Source organism: Podarcis bocagei, assembly GCF_964188305.1.
Source record: "Podarcis bocagei genome assembly, chromosome: 2".
Classification (NCBI taxonomy): Eukaryota; Metazoa; Chordata; class Lepidosauria; order Squamata; family Lacertidae; genus Podarcis; species Podarcis bocagei.
The window spans coordinates 55,657,094-55,669,529 of NC_138126.1; the positions used below are offsets into that span (position 1 = coordinate 55,657,094).

Below are 12,436 nucleotides of genomic sequence, written 5' to 3' on the forward strand. Positions count from 1 at the left end.
ATACAAACAGATATAATGCAGATATTGATGGATATAATTGCTGTCAGAACTCTGCTTATTACTGATTAACTGACCATGCTGGGGAAACCCAGCCAGATGGGTGGGGTATAAATAATAATAATAATAATAATAATAGTCTCTCTCCACTGCCAGAGGCAGTAAGTCTCTGTATATCATTTTAGGAACCACAGAGGGGAAGAGTGATGTTGTGCTCAGGTCTTGCTTGTGGGCTTCCCATGGTCATCTGGCCAGTGGCGTAGCGTGGGGGGTGCAGGGGGGGCCAGCCGCACCGGGCGCAACATCTGGGGAGGGGCGCGCTCGCACTCTCAGCAAACTACCGTAATAAAGATCTCACGTTAGAGCTCCCAAACATCAGGAAGTGCATGTAATGTTTAGACCTGGCCATGCAGTATGGTATGTGAGAGGTAGGGGGAGCACAAGATCACAATGCTTAGTCTCAACCAATATCATTACATCTGAGTCAAGCCTTAGAATCTCATCATATCACTAGGATCATAAACCCTTTAAATAGCCCTAAATGTTAAAAAAAAACCAAAGAGCAAAATAATCCTTAAAGAATGTCATTACAACCTCACATTATCGCAGGCATATTACTTGGGAGAAGAGTATGTTTTGTGTACAGATTGGCTATTTTCAGTAGACAAGATTTTAACCTAATTTTTACATTAAAATATTTAAAGCATTTATTTGCACAAGTATTGTCTTGCAGTCTTAAGATACAGTAGTAAAGCACCTTTGAAGGTAAGCAGTTTAGCTAGACAGCAGTAGAACAATTAGTAAATCCTTACTGCAGTAATTATAGATAGCTTCCTGACCCTCTTATTGTTAGGTTATGGTCAAGGCCATCTTCCAGATGATAGAAAAGGAAATGGCACTAGAAAAGGAAATGTCTACCCAATCAGCTTTCATATTTGGTCACAAAGACTGCAGCAACATGTACTTGCTTTGAAGTTAAGTAGTACTGAAACTTCTACCACCTGGGAAATAATTAAAAAACAAGAAGTTCCCATTGCTTTATGAGAGGCTTCCAAGGCTCAGTGTGATATCAAGGACAGCCCCTAAATCCCAGTCTCCCCCAACTGGGCGCTTTCCACATGTTTGGTGTGTGTCCTCTATCAGTCCAAGCTAACCTGGCTATGTTGGGTGAAGGTTGATGGGAGTTGTAGTTCCAAATACCTTCAGGGCACCAGATTGGGGAAGGCTGCTTTAAAGTGTTGTGGGACTTAGTTGTTTTTATACCACGATTTTCAACACGCGTGAAAATAAGCTGGGCTAAGTGGCAGTTCCCCACCTGCACCCCAAGAAAGCAGGTGCTTAATTCCTGATTTGTATCAGAGGGACTGAATGAGCAGAGAACACATTGTAGTAACTACTGTCCTGCCCCATGATTCAGGACCAGAACAGAACATTTAGTTTAAAATTTCTGTTTTCCCTCTTTGTGTGGGAAAGACTAATATAAAACTTAGCTCTCAGCTGTTTATCTTATGAACATTCTGCAAATGGATCTTCAGCGAAACTAAGAACAGGTTTTTCATGCCTTTTTAAGTACCACATCTAGCTTTTAAGAAGCTGGATAAAAAGAAACATAAAAGTTTTTTAGTGGGAAAGTATAACTCCTACTTGATAATTGCACAATTACGTAAAATACCTTTTCCCCCTCCCACATGTTTCCAGGAACTCATAAGCCTTGCGTAGACGGGAATCGAGAGCTACCAACTGATCTTCTGGCTGGTTTCCAGTAAATGGGCATGGATTCTTCAGCCAATACTGCAGATCTGATTGGCTGGCCAAATAGTGCAGGATCTGCAGTACTGTTCAGAGATTAAAACCTTCAAGCATGTTTTTACTGCATGTCCTTGTTTATTGAGGTGAAGTTGTTGCTGTTGCTGTTCTGTATCTTTATTTCAGATTTTGTTGCGATTTATGTGGAAATTGTTCAGTTTGGTTTTGTATTTTTAAATGTTTAACTTACTGTTTATGACTACTTTCATTATGTTGTAGTTCTGTATTTTTTTTAACGTTGTAAGCTGCTTTGAGCATGGTTTGCCCTGTGGAAAGGAAGCATACAAATAAAATTAGGGATGGTTGGATGCCATGTTAGTACAGGTGCACCTGAATGACAATTATTTGATCTTTTATCTAAAAGTTGGGCACCAAAGAGGCAGAATAAGCCATGAGACAGAATAATCAAATATACTTTATTATTACAGAAACAGAAAGGTCAATTAATTGCAGGGTTGCTAACCTTTTTGGTCTTGTGCGCACATCTAGAATTTTGAGAGTGCCTCTGACACTATCCGTCTGCTTTTCCATGGCATCTGGGTAAGAGTTGGATCCAGTAGAATTAAATGTGCATCATTTTAGACAGTATCCCCCCTCTCCCGCACCATCAAAATTAAAGCTTAACAGTAAGTAGACTGCTGAGTAAAAGATTTGGTACTTGCCAGCACCACAGAAACTTTGACCCAAGCCAAAGCATGGATCCTCATGGATTTTACACAGGAGGACAACAAAGGCAACAACAAATCACTGACACTTCTGTGGACACAGAGGTGACCTATGATTTGATAGTGGCTTTGAAGGAGTCCCTTTTAAAAATGATACACCCTTGAATTCATGTTTTGGAAAGCAGCTGACCTGTGGTGTCTGACTCATGTCAATGGAGACAGATGTGATCTATGATTTGGTAGTGTTTGGTAGGAGCAAGAATGATATGCCATTCCAAGAGGAGGTGTTTTATTGAGTCCAATGTGTTTGAGCTCATGCACATTTGCTCTTTGGCACTCTGTATTTCTCCTGATTCCTGCCCTGGCCACTCCATTTCCCTCCCTCCCCTCTAATATTGTAGTTCACTCCCTTTTATCCTGTCTTCCCCCCTTTCCCTCCTACCCTCTCAGTTGCTCCACTGTTCAGCTATTGATCTGAGCCTTGAAAAATATGTAGAGGAGATGGGAAAAAGGGTCACTCTTCCAGCTTAACTCCTTTAGCTCCACATACTTCTCAGTGTGGAAAATAGGTACCCCTCCTCAGTATTTCAAGGAAGGTGAGCTTTGAGGCTTCATGGGCACCTCAAAAGTGTCATTGTACACACAAGGACCATGTTGGCAACCCCAGATATTCAGATTGGTCTAGCACCAACTATATGGGTAAGTGGTACGAAGGACAGAGGGGATCAGGACATCATCATCATCAATAATAATAATAATAATAATAATAATAATAATAATATTTTATTCAATTTATCTACAGCCCTTTACCAAAATACCTTAGGGCAGTGTTCAACACTAGAAACATATTACAAAACATCAATGGAAAAAACATAGTAACAAGTATACCGGCAGACAGCCTAATGGTAAAATAATTACCGTATTTTTCGCCCCATAAGACGCACTTTTCCCCCTCCAAAAATGAAGGGGAAATCGGGGTGCGTCTTATGGGGCGAATGCCTGCAAGCCTCGCGCGCCCGGCAGGAGGTCCGACCGGGTGCGCGAGGCTTGGGGCGGCAGCGGACTGCTTGCGCGCACCTAGAAGCTTGGGGCCAGCTGAGCTCAGCCCGCCCCAAGCTTCTAGGTGCGCGCAAGCAGTCCGCTGCCGCCCCAAGCCTCGCGCACCCGGCGGGACCTCCTGCCGGGTGCGGGAGGCTTGGGGCGGCAGCGGACTGCTTGCCGGCATGCAGAAGCTTGGGGCGTGCTGAGCTCAGCACGCCCCAAGCTTCTAGGTGCGCGCAAGCAGTCCGCTGCCGCCCCAAGCCTTGCACACCCGGCGGGACCTCCTGCCGGGTGCGGGAGGCTTGGGGCGGCAGCGGACTGCTTGCCGGCATGCAGAAGCTTGGGGCGTGCTGAGCTCAGCCCGCCCCAAGCTTCTAGGTGCGCGCAAGCAGTCCGCTGCCGCCCCAAGCCTTGCGCACCCAGCGGGACCTCCTGCCGGGTGCGGGAGGCTTGGGGCGGCAGTGGACTGCTTGCCGGCATGCAGAAGCTTGGGGCGTGCTGAGCTCAGCACGCCCCAAGCTTCTAGGTGCGCGCAAGCAGTCCGCTGCCGCCCCAAGCCTCGCGCACCCGGCGGGACCTCCTGCCGGGTGCGGGAGGCTTGGGGCGGCAGCGGACTGCTTGCCGGCATGCAGAAGCTTGGGGCGTGCTGAGCTCAGCCCGCCCCAAGCTTCTAGGTGCGCGCAAGCAGTCCGCTGCCGCCCCAAGCCTTGCACACCCGGCGGGACCTCCTGCCGGGTGCGGGAGGCTTGGGGCGGCAGCGGACTGCTTGCCGGCATGCAGAAGCTTGGGGCGTGCTGAGCTCAGCACGCCCCAAGCTTCTAGGTGCGCGCAAGCAGTCCGCTGCCGCCCCAAGCCTTGCGCACCCAGCGGGACCTCCTGCCGGGTGCGGGAGGCTTGGGGCGGCAGCGGACTGCTTGCCGGCACGCAGAAGCTTGGGGCGCGCTGACCTCAGCTTGCCCCAAGCTTCTGGATTAGCGCAGCGCACCTGGGGGGGAAATAAATTTTTTTTCCTTTATTTCCCCCCCCCTAAAATCTAGGTGCGTCTTATGGGCTGGTGCGTCTTATGGGGCGAAAAATACGGTACAATAATAACAGACGTACAGAGTGAGAAGGGGCAATGTGCTATGAGAAGACTGGAGAAAGATGGATGGCAATAGGCACCAGCTGTATGTGCAGGATCAAACTGGGGTTAGAGATTAAATTCAGGTGCCTAAAGTAGCATAGGTTACTGGTTTGCTTGGAGAGCAGAAAGGACAGAAAAACCAGAAAATTAAAGAGGGAAAAGAACCCGGAACATGGTAGTTATCAATTCCCAGGGTAGTCAATATGTTGTCGTCTAGATATAGTTTGACTCCATCTCGCATCAGCCTTGACCATCAGACATGTAGACTGGAGCTGATGGGAGATGGAGTCCAATAACATTTGGAGAGCATCACATTGGCTACCCCGACTTATCAGCACTTGAGGGAGGATGCTGTCCTGTAGATCCTTGACCAGTCTGCAATAGAGTAACAGGGGGGCAAGCCTTTTTGGGTGAAGGCATAGAAGAAGAATTCAAGGTTGCAGTTTCCCTTGGAACCCTGATGAGGAGTACAAAATAATAAAGAACCTGGGAACAAGGTAGGAAGGGTGAGCAGAGCTAACTAACTTGACTGAATGAGCATGGCCTGAACACTGCTTTTAGTTTTTTATCCTTTTAGAATTTGGTTATGAGAGGGAGCAATTTCCCTAGATATTTATTTAATTTAAAGCACCTGTAATTTGCTTAATATTTAAAAATCTCTAAGCAGTGTACAATATTAAAAACATCCATTATCATTAAAACAAAAAATTCAGCCTAAAGCTAATAAAACTACAGTATAAAAGCATCTAAAACAAAACCAGTAATGCAGGGGATAAACAAGGAGGAGAGCATTTAAAACAGTAGAGGCCTACCATGGATGACAAGTGCAGAACTGTGTAGGGTGTAATAAGGGGTCCTGCTTGAAGGGAGAACATTAACCTTGATAATGGGCATTACCTGTTTCCTGGTATTTGCAGTGCCTCATGCATGGAGCTTCCTCTAGGCCAGGGCTCAGAAACCAATTAAAAGGTGCCACGCGTGTGGCGCTGTGGGTTAAACCACAGAGCCTAGGGCTTGCCGATCAGAAGGTTGGCGGTTCGAATACCCACGACAGGGTGAGCTCCTGTTGCTCGGTCCTTGCTCCTGCCAACCTAGCAGTTCGAAAGCACGCCCAAAAGTGCAAGTAGATAAATAGGTACCACTCCGGTGGGAAGGTAAACGGCGTTTCCGTGCACTGCTCTGGTTCGCCAGAAGCGGCTTAGTCATGCTGGCCACATGACCTGGAAGCTGTACGCCGGCTCCCTCGACCAGTAAAGTGAGATGAGGGCCGCAACCCCAGAGTCGTCCGCGACTGGACCTAACGGTCAGGGGTTCCTTTACCCTTACCTTTAGGCAAGAAAGGAAGGTGTTTTCCTTTTCTGGAGTTCTCGGTCACTTCTGCTGTAGAAGCTAATGACTGATCTTGTTCTGGCTCCCTAAGCATCTGCTTAGTTCACCTTCCCAGACAGTGCTGAATTTTTTTTGAGTTAAAAGTGCTGAGATATAATTAAAAGAGTGGTGAGGTTGAGCTCCTTGGTAAGAATTTAGGGGATTGTTCTGTGTGAGAGAGTGGCTGGCAGCAATGCAGTTCATTGTTAATACTGCTGGTCAGAGGTGAAGCTTGTTTGGATTCCTAGTTTTAAAAAAACAACTCTTCTAATTATCAGATTGCAACAGTCAGTCGCCTTAGACCTCATGCCAGAACAAATCCATGGCTCTGTTGCATGTATTAATGTTCTTAATGTTCTCTTGAGTTGCAGGCAGACTGGTTGCACTTTGAAATGTTCATTACCTACTTAAATAAAATGCTTGAGCATACAGTATGATTCATGTTAGAGCAGGGGCTTCTGTCTTCACTTTTAACTCCCACCCACCCAAAGCACACTGAGCACAGCTAATGGCAATATATTATTTCCCCTCAATTTTTAAATCAGGTGGTTGGAAATTTCTGCTGGCAATCCCAGAAATTGGGCATTTGCAGGGCCTGGCTGCCATCCCATGACCGCTGCAGCAAAGGGACATTTTTTTCCTGCCCCCCCCCCCTTACAACCTGAGCGATGGAGTTGTATAAACCCCAACACTGCCAGTCAGTGATTAGGACTGCAGTCCAATTTGACTACCCCTCTGGAGATTTAAAGTGGTTTAGGCTGCAATCCGATATACACTTACCGTCCAATTTTAACTCAACGGGGATCACTTCTGAGTTGACATGCACAGGATTGCACGGTTAGTGATGTTGGATTTTTTAAAAAGTCGTTAAGGACTCTTAACGATCTTCCACACTGAGCCCTCTCCTAAAACTACAGCTCCCAAAATGCTAAGGCGTAACAAACCTGTGAATGACTGTATTCCCTCCCCCCCCCACCCCCAAGGACAGTTGCGGATTAGCCTGAACACATTACTGCAGACGTTAAGTGGCATTTAAAGCGGGTTGATGCTTCCTTTACCCATATGCGCCTACCTACGAGTAAGCACCATGGGCCCCAGTGCGGCTTTGCCTTGTGTTACCCCAGCCCGTTTCTAAAGCCTGCGCGGCCAAGGCATCCCTTTGTCTCCGCGAAGCGCGCAGGGGGCGGAGCCCAGCCTCGGCGCCTCGCGCGCATTGCTTCGCTCCGGAGTTGGGGGCGAGTCTTCCTGCTCCGCAACTTGTTCCCCGCGCTGGCCTGAGGGGGCGGAGCGTCCTGCAGGCCCCACCCTCCGGTGGCCTTGCCAGCACCCCCCCCCCCCGGTGTAGCCGAGGATCCAGGACACGCGCCGGCTGGCTGGCTGTCGGCGGCGGCGGCGCACCTTCCCGGATCTTCCTTGGAGCTTGTCGCAGCAGGCGGGACCGCAGGAGGGAGCGAGCCCCCAATGCGAGAATGGCGTCTCCGCCGGCTCGAGAGCTCACGCAGAACCCCCTGCAGAAGATCTGGGTGCCTTACAACAACGGGCTGCCTGCAAAGCACAGCGCGCAGCGAGGCGGTAAGCAAGTATTGGCGGGCAGATCTCGGGGCGCCTTGGCTTGCGGGGACACCGGAGTTGCATCAGCCCGGAGCCCGCGAGGGTGTGTGCCGGGGATTGAGGAAGCAGGACGTGGTAGCGGAGGCCTCTTGAGGGGAACGAGAGGCGATGCAAAAATCTTAACACCTCAGCAGGAAGAATAGGAAAGCCGGCGTCTTCCGAGGAGAGGCGGGGTAGCTGGATGACCCTCCCTCCCGCTGGTGCCCGGAGTGGCTGTGCTCCTCGCTGCCGGAGCGCCGTGTCCAACGCATGTCCATTAGGGTCCTGGAGAGGCGCAGCTCAGAGGGATCGAAGCGATGCCCTCTGAGTGCCCGTTATTCTTGGCGCAAGGGCTTCGCGACTCATACAGGCTCTGGAGATATTTGCTAGCTGCCATTCACCTTCTGGTGGGCTGCAGTAAAAAGTACATAGAATGTGTTTCGCCTTAAAGATCCTGCCAATAAATACTTGATAACGCCCACCTTTTGGGAGGAAATCAGGTGGTTTCTCCATACTCTTGACATTGACCCCCTTTGCCAAGTGTACTGCCCCCCTGTTCCTCAGTCTCCCTGTACCCCAGCTTTCTTGCACGCTCTTTGCTTTCTAGTAAAATAAATAAATAAAATAAAATAAAATAAAAGCTATAGCAGGAGCAACATGAACAACAAAAAAAGGCAAGGGGGAGATAAAGGGGGAGGAATTCAGCTTTTGACAAAGTACCTCACCAAAGACTGCTGAGTAAGCCTAGCAGTCAGTGAAGAGAAGGAAAGGTCCTCTCATGGATCATAAATAGGTTACGCTGCTGGAAGCAAAGAGTAGGAATAAATGAGCAGTTCTCTGAATGCAGTGAAGTAGAAAGTGGAGTCTCCCAAGGATCGATATTGGGACCTGTGGTTTTTAACTTACTCATAAAAGATCTAGAGTTTAGAGTGAACAGCAGTGGGCGTAGCCAGGATTTTTTGGGGGCAGGCCTTTTGTTAGGGGTGCAGAACCTCAGTTAGCTATGTATTTTTATTGATTTTTATTGATTATGGGGGGCATCTGCTCCTCCCTGCCCCCCTGTGGCTACGCCCATGGTGAGCAGTGAGGTGGCTAAGTTTGCTGATGATACTAATTTTTTCAGAGTCCTTAAAACAAATAGAGATTGCAAAGAGTGCCAAAGGGACCTCTCCAAACTGAGTGAATGGGTGGTAAAATGGCAAATGCAGTTGAATGTAAACAAGTGTAAATTTACACATGGGGCTGCTGAAAATCATAGTTTTACATACATACTCTAGGGGTCTGAACTGGGGTTGGTGGACTAGGAACAAGACCTTGGGGTCTTGTTCAATGTAGTAGATAGTTCAATGAAGATGTTGACCCAGTGTGCTGCAGTGGTGATGAAAAAGGAAAATTCCTTGCTAGGGATCATTAGGGAAGGAATTGAAAACAAAACTGCCAGTATCAAAATGCTGTCGTACAAATCTCTGGTATGACCGTATTTGGAATACTGTATAGTTCTGGTTGCCTCACCTCAAAAAGGATATTGTTGATTGGGAAAAGGTTCAAAAAGAGGCAACTAAAGTGATTAAGGGGATGGAGGGAAGGTTGCAGCATCTGTGACTTTTTGATTTAGAGAAAAGGTAAGGTTTGATATGATAGTCATGTACATGGACAAGCGTGGCATGGAGAGAGAGAACTTTTTTTCTCCCTCTCTCATAACACCAAAACTCATGGCCATCCAGTGAAGCTGAATGATGGAAGAGTCAGGACAGATAAAAGAAAGTATTTCTTCATGCAGGGAGTGCATAATTAAACTATGGCATCCGCTTCCATAGGAGGCCTTGAAGGCTACCAACCTAGATGACTTTAAAAGAGGATTTAGATATATTAATGGAGATGGCTATCGAAAGCTATTCCCTGCCTCCACAACTGTAAGCAGTAATGCTTCTAAACACCAGTTGCTGGAAACCACAGGATGGGAAAGTGCTCAGATCCTTGCTGTGTGTTTCCCACAGGCATCTGGTTGGCTACTGTGAGAAGAGGATGCTAGACTAGATGGGCCATTGGCCTAATCTAACAGGCTGTTATTCAGTGATCCTGCGTGTGGCCTTCTGGGACTCTGGGTTTCTCAGGCCGGTGGATTTCTTGCTTCTGCACTAAAGAACACATGCAGGCAATGGGTGTCAATATTTTTGGTTTGGTTCTGTTCCAGTAATAAATACCAAAGAACTGGAAAATGAGGCAAATCCTGAGAAGAGATGGGCTCCTTGTAAGCAGGATGTCTGTTCACCTATAGCAGAATGCCTACTTTGTCCCACTGTCACCCACCCAAAAAATCAGATATATCGGCAGGTGCGAGCCAACATAGTTTGAAAGAATGAGTGTGCCTGCCTGCCTGTCTATTGGAGTCATATATAATCAAATTGGCTTTCACTTAAGAGGATACTCTTGTCTCAAGATTACATAGATTCATGTCCCCTTTGGCAATTTATTTTCTCCAGTAATCTGTCTCTGGAAGCTTACAGATGCCTTCTGCTCCTTTGTTGCACTACCTTTGACCGTATCAGGTATATCAGCCCCCATGTTGGCTGCAACCATTGAAAAAAAATGACAGCATATGTCTAGCATGCCACTTGGCAGGTTGCAGGGTTAAGTCATGAGCAGTACAAGTCACTTCCATGCCTATGTCTAAAATGGTGGTGTGGATTGCTACTTGGCCTAGCTAAGTGATCAAGTGGTTATTTGCATCTCTGATACAGGCAATGGCATGTTGTTATGATCTGAATGGCAGTGGTCCCCAAACAGTTTACAAACGAATATACTATTTTTTATCTAATTCCTGATATTGAAAGTAAAAGGCACCACTCTTGGGTCTTTTTTTGGGCCTTAACGCTAATCTCTGGTTTGCATGCTCCTTCAGTATGGCTACGAAGAGGAGATTGGAAGCAGCTGCTTCTGTTTGGGAGTTATTTGTGTTATTTATTACAGTGGTACCTCGGGTTAAGTACTTAATTCGTTCCGGAGGTTAGTTCTTAACCTGAAACTGTTCTTAACCTGAAGCACCACATTAGCTAATGGGGCCTCCTCCTGCTGCTGCGCCGCCGGAGCACGATTTCTGTTCTCATCCTGAAGCAAAGTTCTTAACCTGAGGTACTATTTCTGGGTTAGCGGAGTCTGTAACCTGAAGCGTATGTAACCCGAGGTACCACTGTACATTTATATATACCACCCTTTTCTTCCAAGGAGCTCAAGGTGCATGGTTCTGATCCTCCCCATTTCATCCTCACAATGACCCTGTGAAGTAGGTTAGGCATAGTGAGTGGCCCAAAGTCACCCAGTGAGCTTCATGGCTGAGTGGGGAGTAACATCAATTTGTTTTATCATCCCAGATTGGGTATATGGTTTTTGGAAGCAAGTCAACTTAAAACTATACTTTATGCATCTGGATTGTTTCAACTAATCATGGTTCAGATTAACTACAGTTTGGGGTTCAGAGGACTGCAGCTCCATCTAATATGGAAGCTTCTGATCTCCTTGCAGGAAGGTGAGGGGTATATGTGCATGCAAGGCTCACTGACTTGTAGTGGTAAATCATGGTTTAGTGACATGTCCAAACATTGCTGTGTGTTTCCCACTAGTATAGGGGAAGGAAGAGGCTATGGAGCAGGGGTCAGCAACCTTTTTCAGCTGTGGGCTGGTCCACTGTCCCTCAGACCATGTGGTGGGCCGGACTCTATTTTGAAAAAAAATAAATGAACGGATTCCTATGCCCCACAAATAACCCAGAGATGCATTTTAAATAAAAGCACACATTCTACTCATGTAAAAACACCAGGCAGGCCCCACAAATAACCCAGAGATGCATTTTAAATAAAAGGGCACATTCTACTCATGTAAAAACATGCTGATTCCCGGACCATCCGTGGGCCGGATTGAGAAGGTGATTGGGCCGCATCTGGCCCCCGGGCCTTAGATTGCCTATCCCTGCTATGGAGATGCATGGTTGAGAAAGGAAGGGTAAAATAAAACTGCAGAAGAAGACTATAGTTCATAGTAACAACATCAATTTGCTCAATTCCTGGAGGGGTCTGTGCGTCCATGTGTATTAACTATAATTTGGCAAAAACAGTACTGTAGATGTTACTGTTTTCTGTTTTCCTACTTTCCTCTAACATGGATTTTTCATGCACTAACACCCCCCCCAAAAAAAAAAACTTTAGTGGTGTTGGGACAATGGGAATATTAGTGTTTTGAACAGAGTGATTTATTACCACAGAGGCTGAAGGCTAGGAAAATGAAGATAAAAATTGAAGGAGCTTTTAAAAAGTGACATTGAACTGACTAACGGGGGGGGGGGGAGACTGCTCTTAGCTTAAGTTGAAGCATTAATGATGAAAGAGTGTGATATCCATCTGCTATCGTTTTCAGTAATCTAATCCTGAAGATGTTTTGTACTAAGCCGAAACTGAGCGCAACCTGGCCTTTCTATAATTGGCATGAACCAAAGTTATTTTGGAGTTAATCTTTCAGGTTGTTTTAAGATCTGCACAGTCCTCCCGGAACCTGTGTGTGAATGTGGAGTTGAATAAATTTATACAGCAGTTTGGCCCCATTTTGGCAGTATTCCAGAAGGATTTGGCTGGTTAATGGTTTCAAATAGCTTCTTGTTGGAATTATTTGAATTAGTGCTTCTTGGAACACAGTTTAACACTTTAACTAGTGCTTTAAGTGTGCATTTGGAATAAGATATGGTCAAAATAATGGAATATTTCTGTTAAGACTAGGGGAGAGGGGTTTAGGCCTGTTCTGAACCAGCAGGCATACGTGCAAAGATCTTAAAGGTAGTACTGAGTATAAAATAAAT

General features: G+C 46.6%; 1 protein-coding gene and 1 long non-coding RNA gene across 5 annotated transcripts in view; one reads left to right on the forward strand and one right to left on the reverse strand.

Moving 5' to 3' along the window:
- PFKFB4 (6-phosphofructo-2-kinase/fructose-2,6-biphosphatase 4) overlaps positions 1-12,436 on the forward strand; it is a 70,118-nt gene that overhangs the window by 22,839 nt on the left and 34,843 nt on the right. For 2 of the 3 annotated variants that reach the window (XM_081185159.1, XM_081185160.1), the window contains exon 1: positions 7,352-7,572. The exons of the other annotated variant lie outside the window; for it this stretch is intronic. In XM_081185159.1, the coding sequence (XP_081041285.1) occupies positions 7,470-7,572 (103 nt within the window). In that variant the 5' untranslated portion in view covers positions 7,352-7,469. Of the gene's footprint in view, positions 1-7,351; positions 7,573-12,436 lie in introns of those variants that run through there. 3 annotated transcript variants of the gene reach the window in all.
- Positions 348-7,130, reverse strand: LOC308582237. 2 transcript variants are annotated; one of them, XR_014005565.1, is made up of 3 exons: positions 6,781-7,130; positions 5,530-5,723; positions 348-2,069 (listed from the first exon to the last, which is right to left on the reverse strand). It is a non-coding gene; the product is annotated as an uncharacterized lncRNA (long non-coding RNA). The 2 variants fall into 2 exon arrangements; XR_014005566.1 differs by having other exon boundaries at positions 7,073-7,126.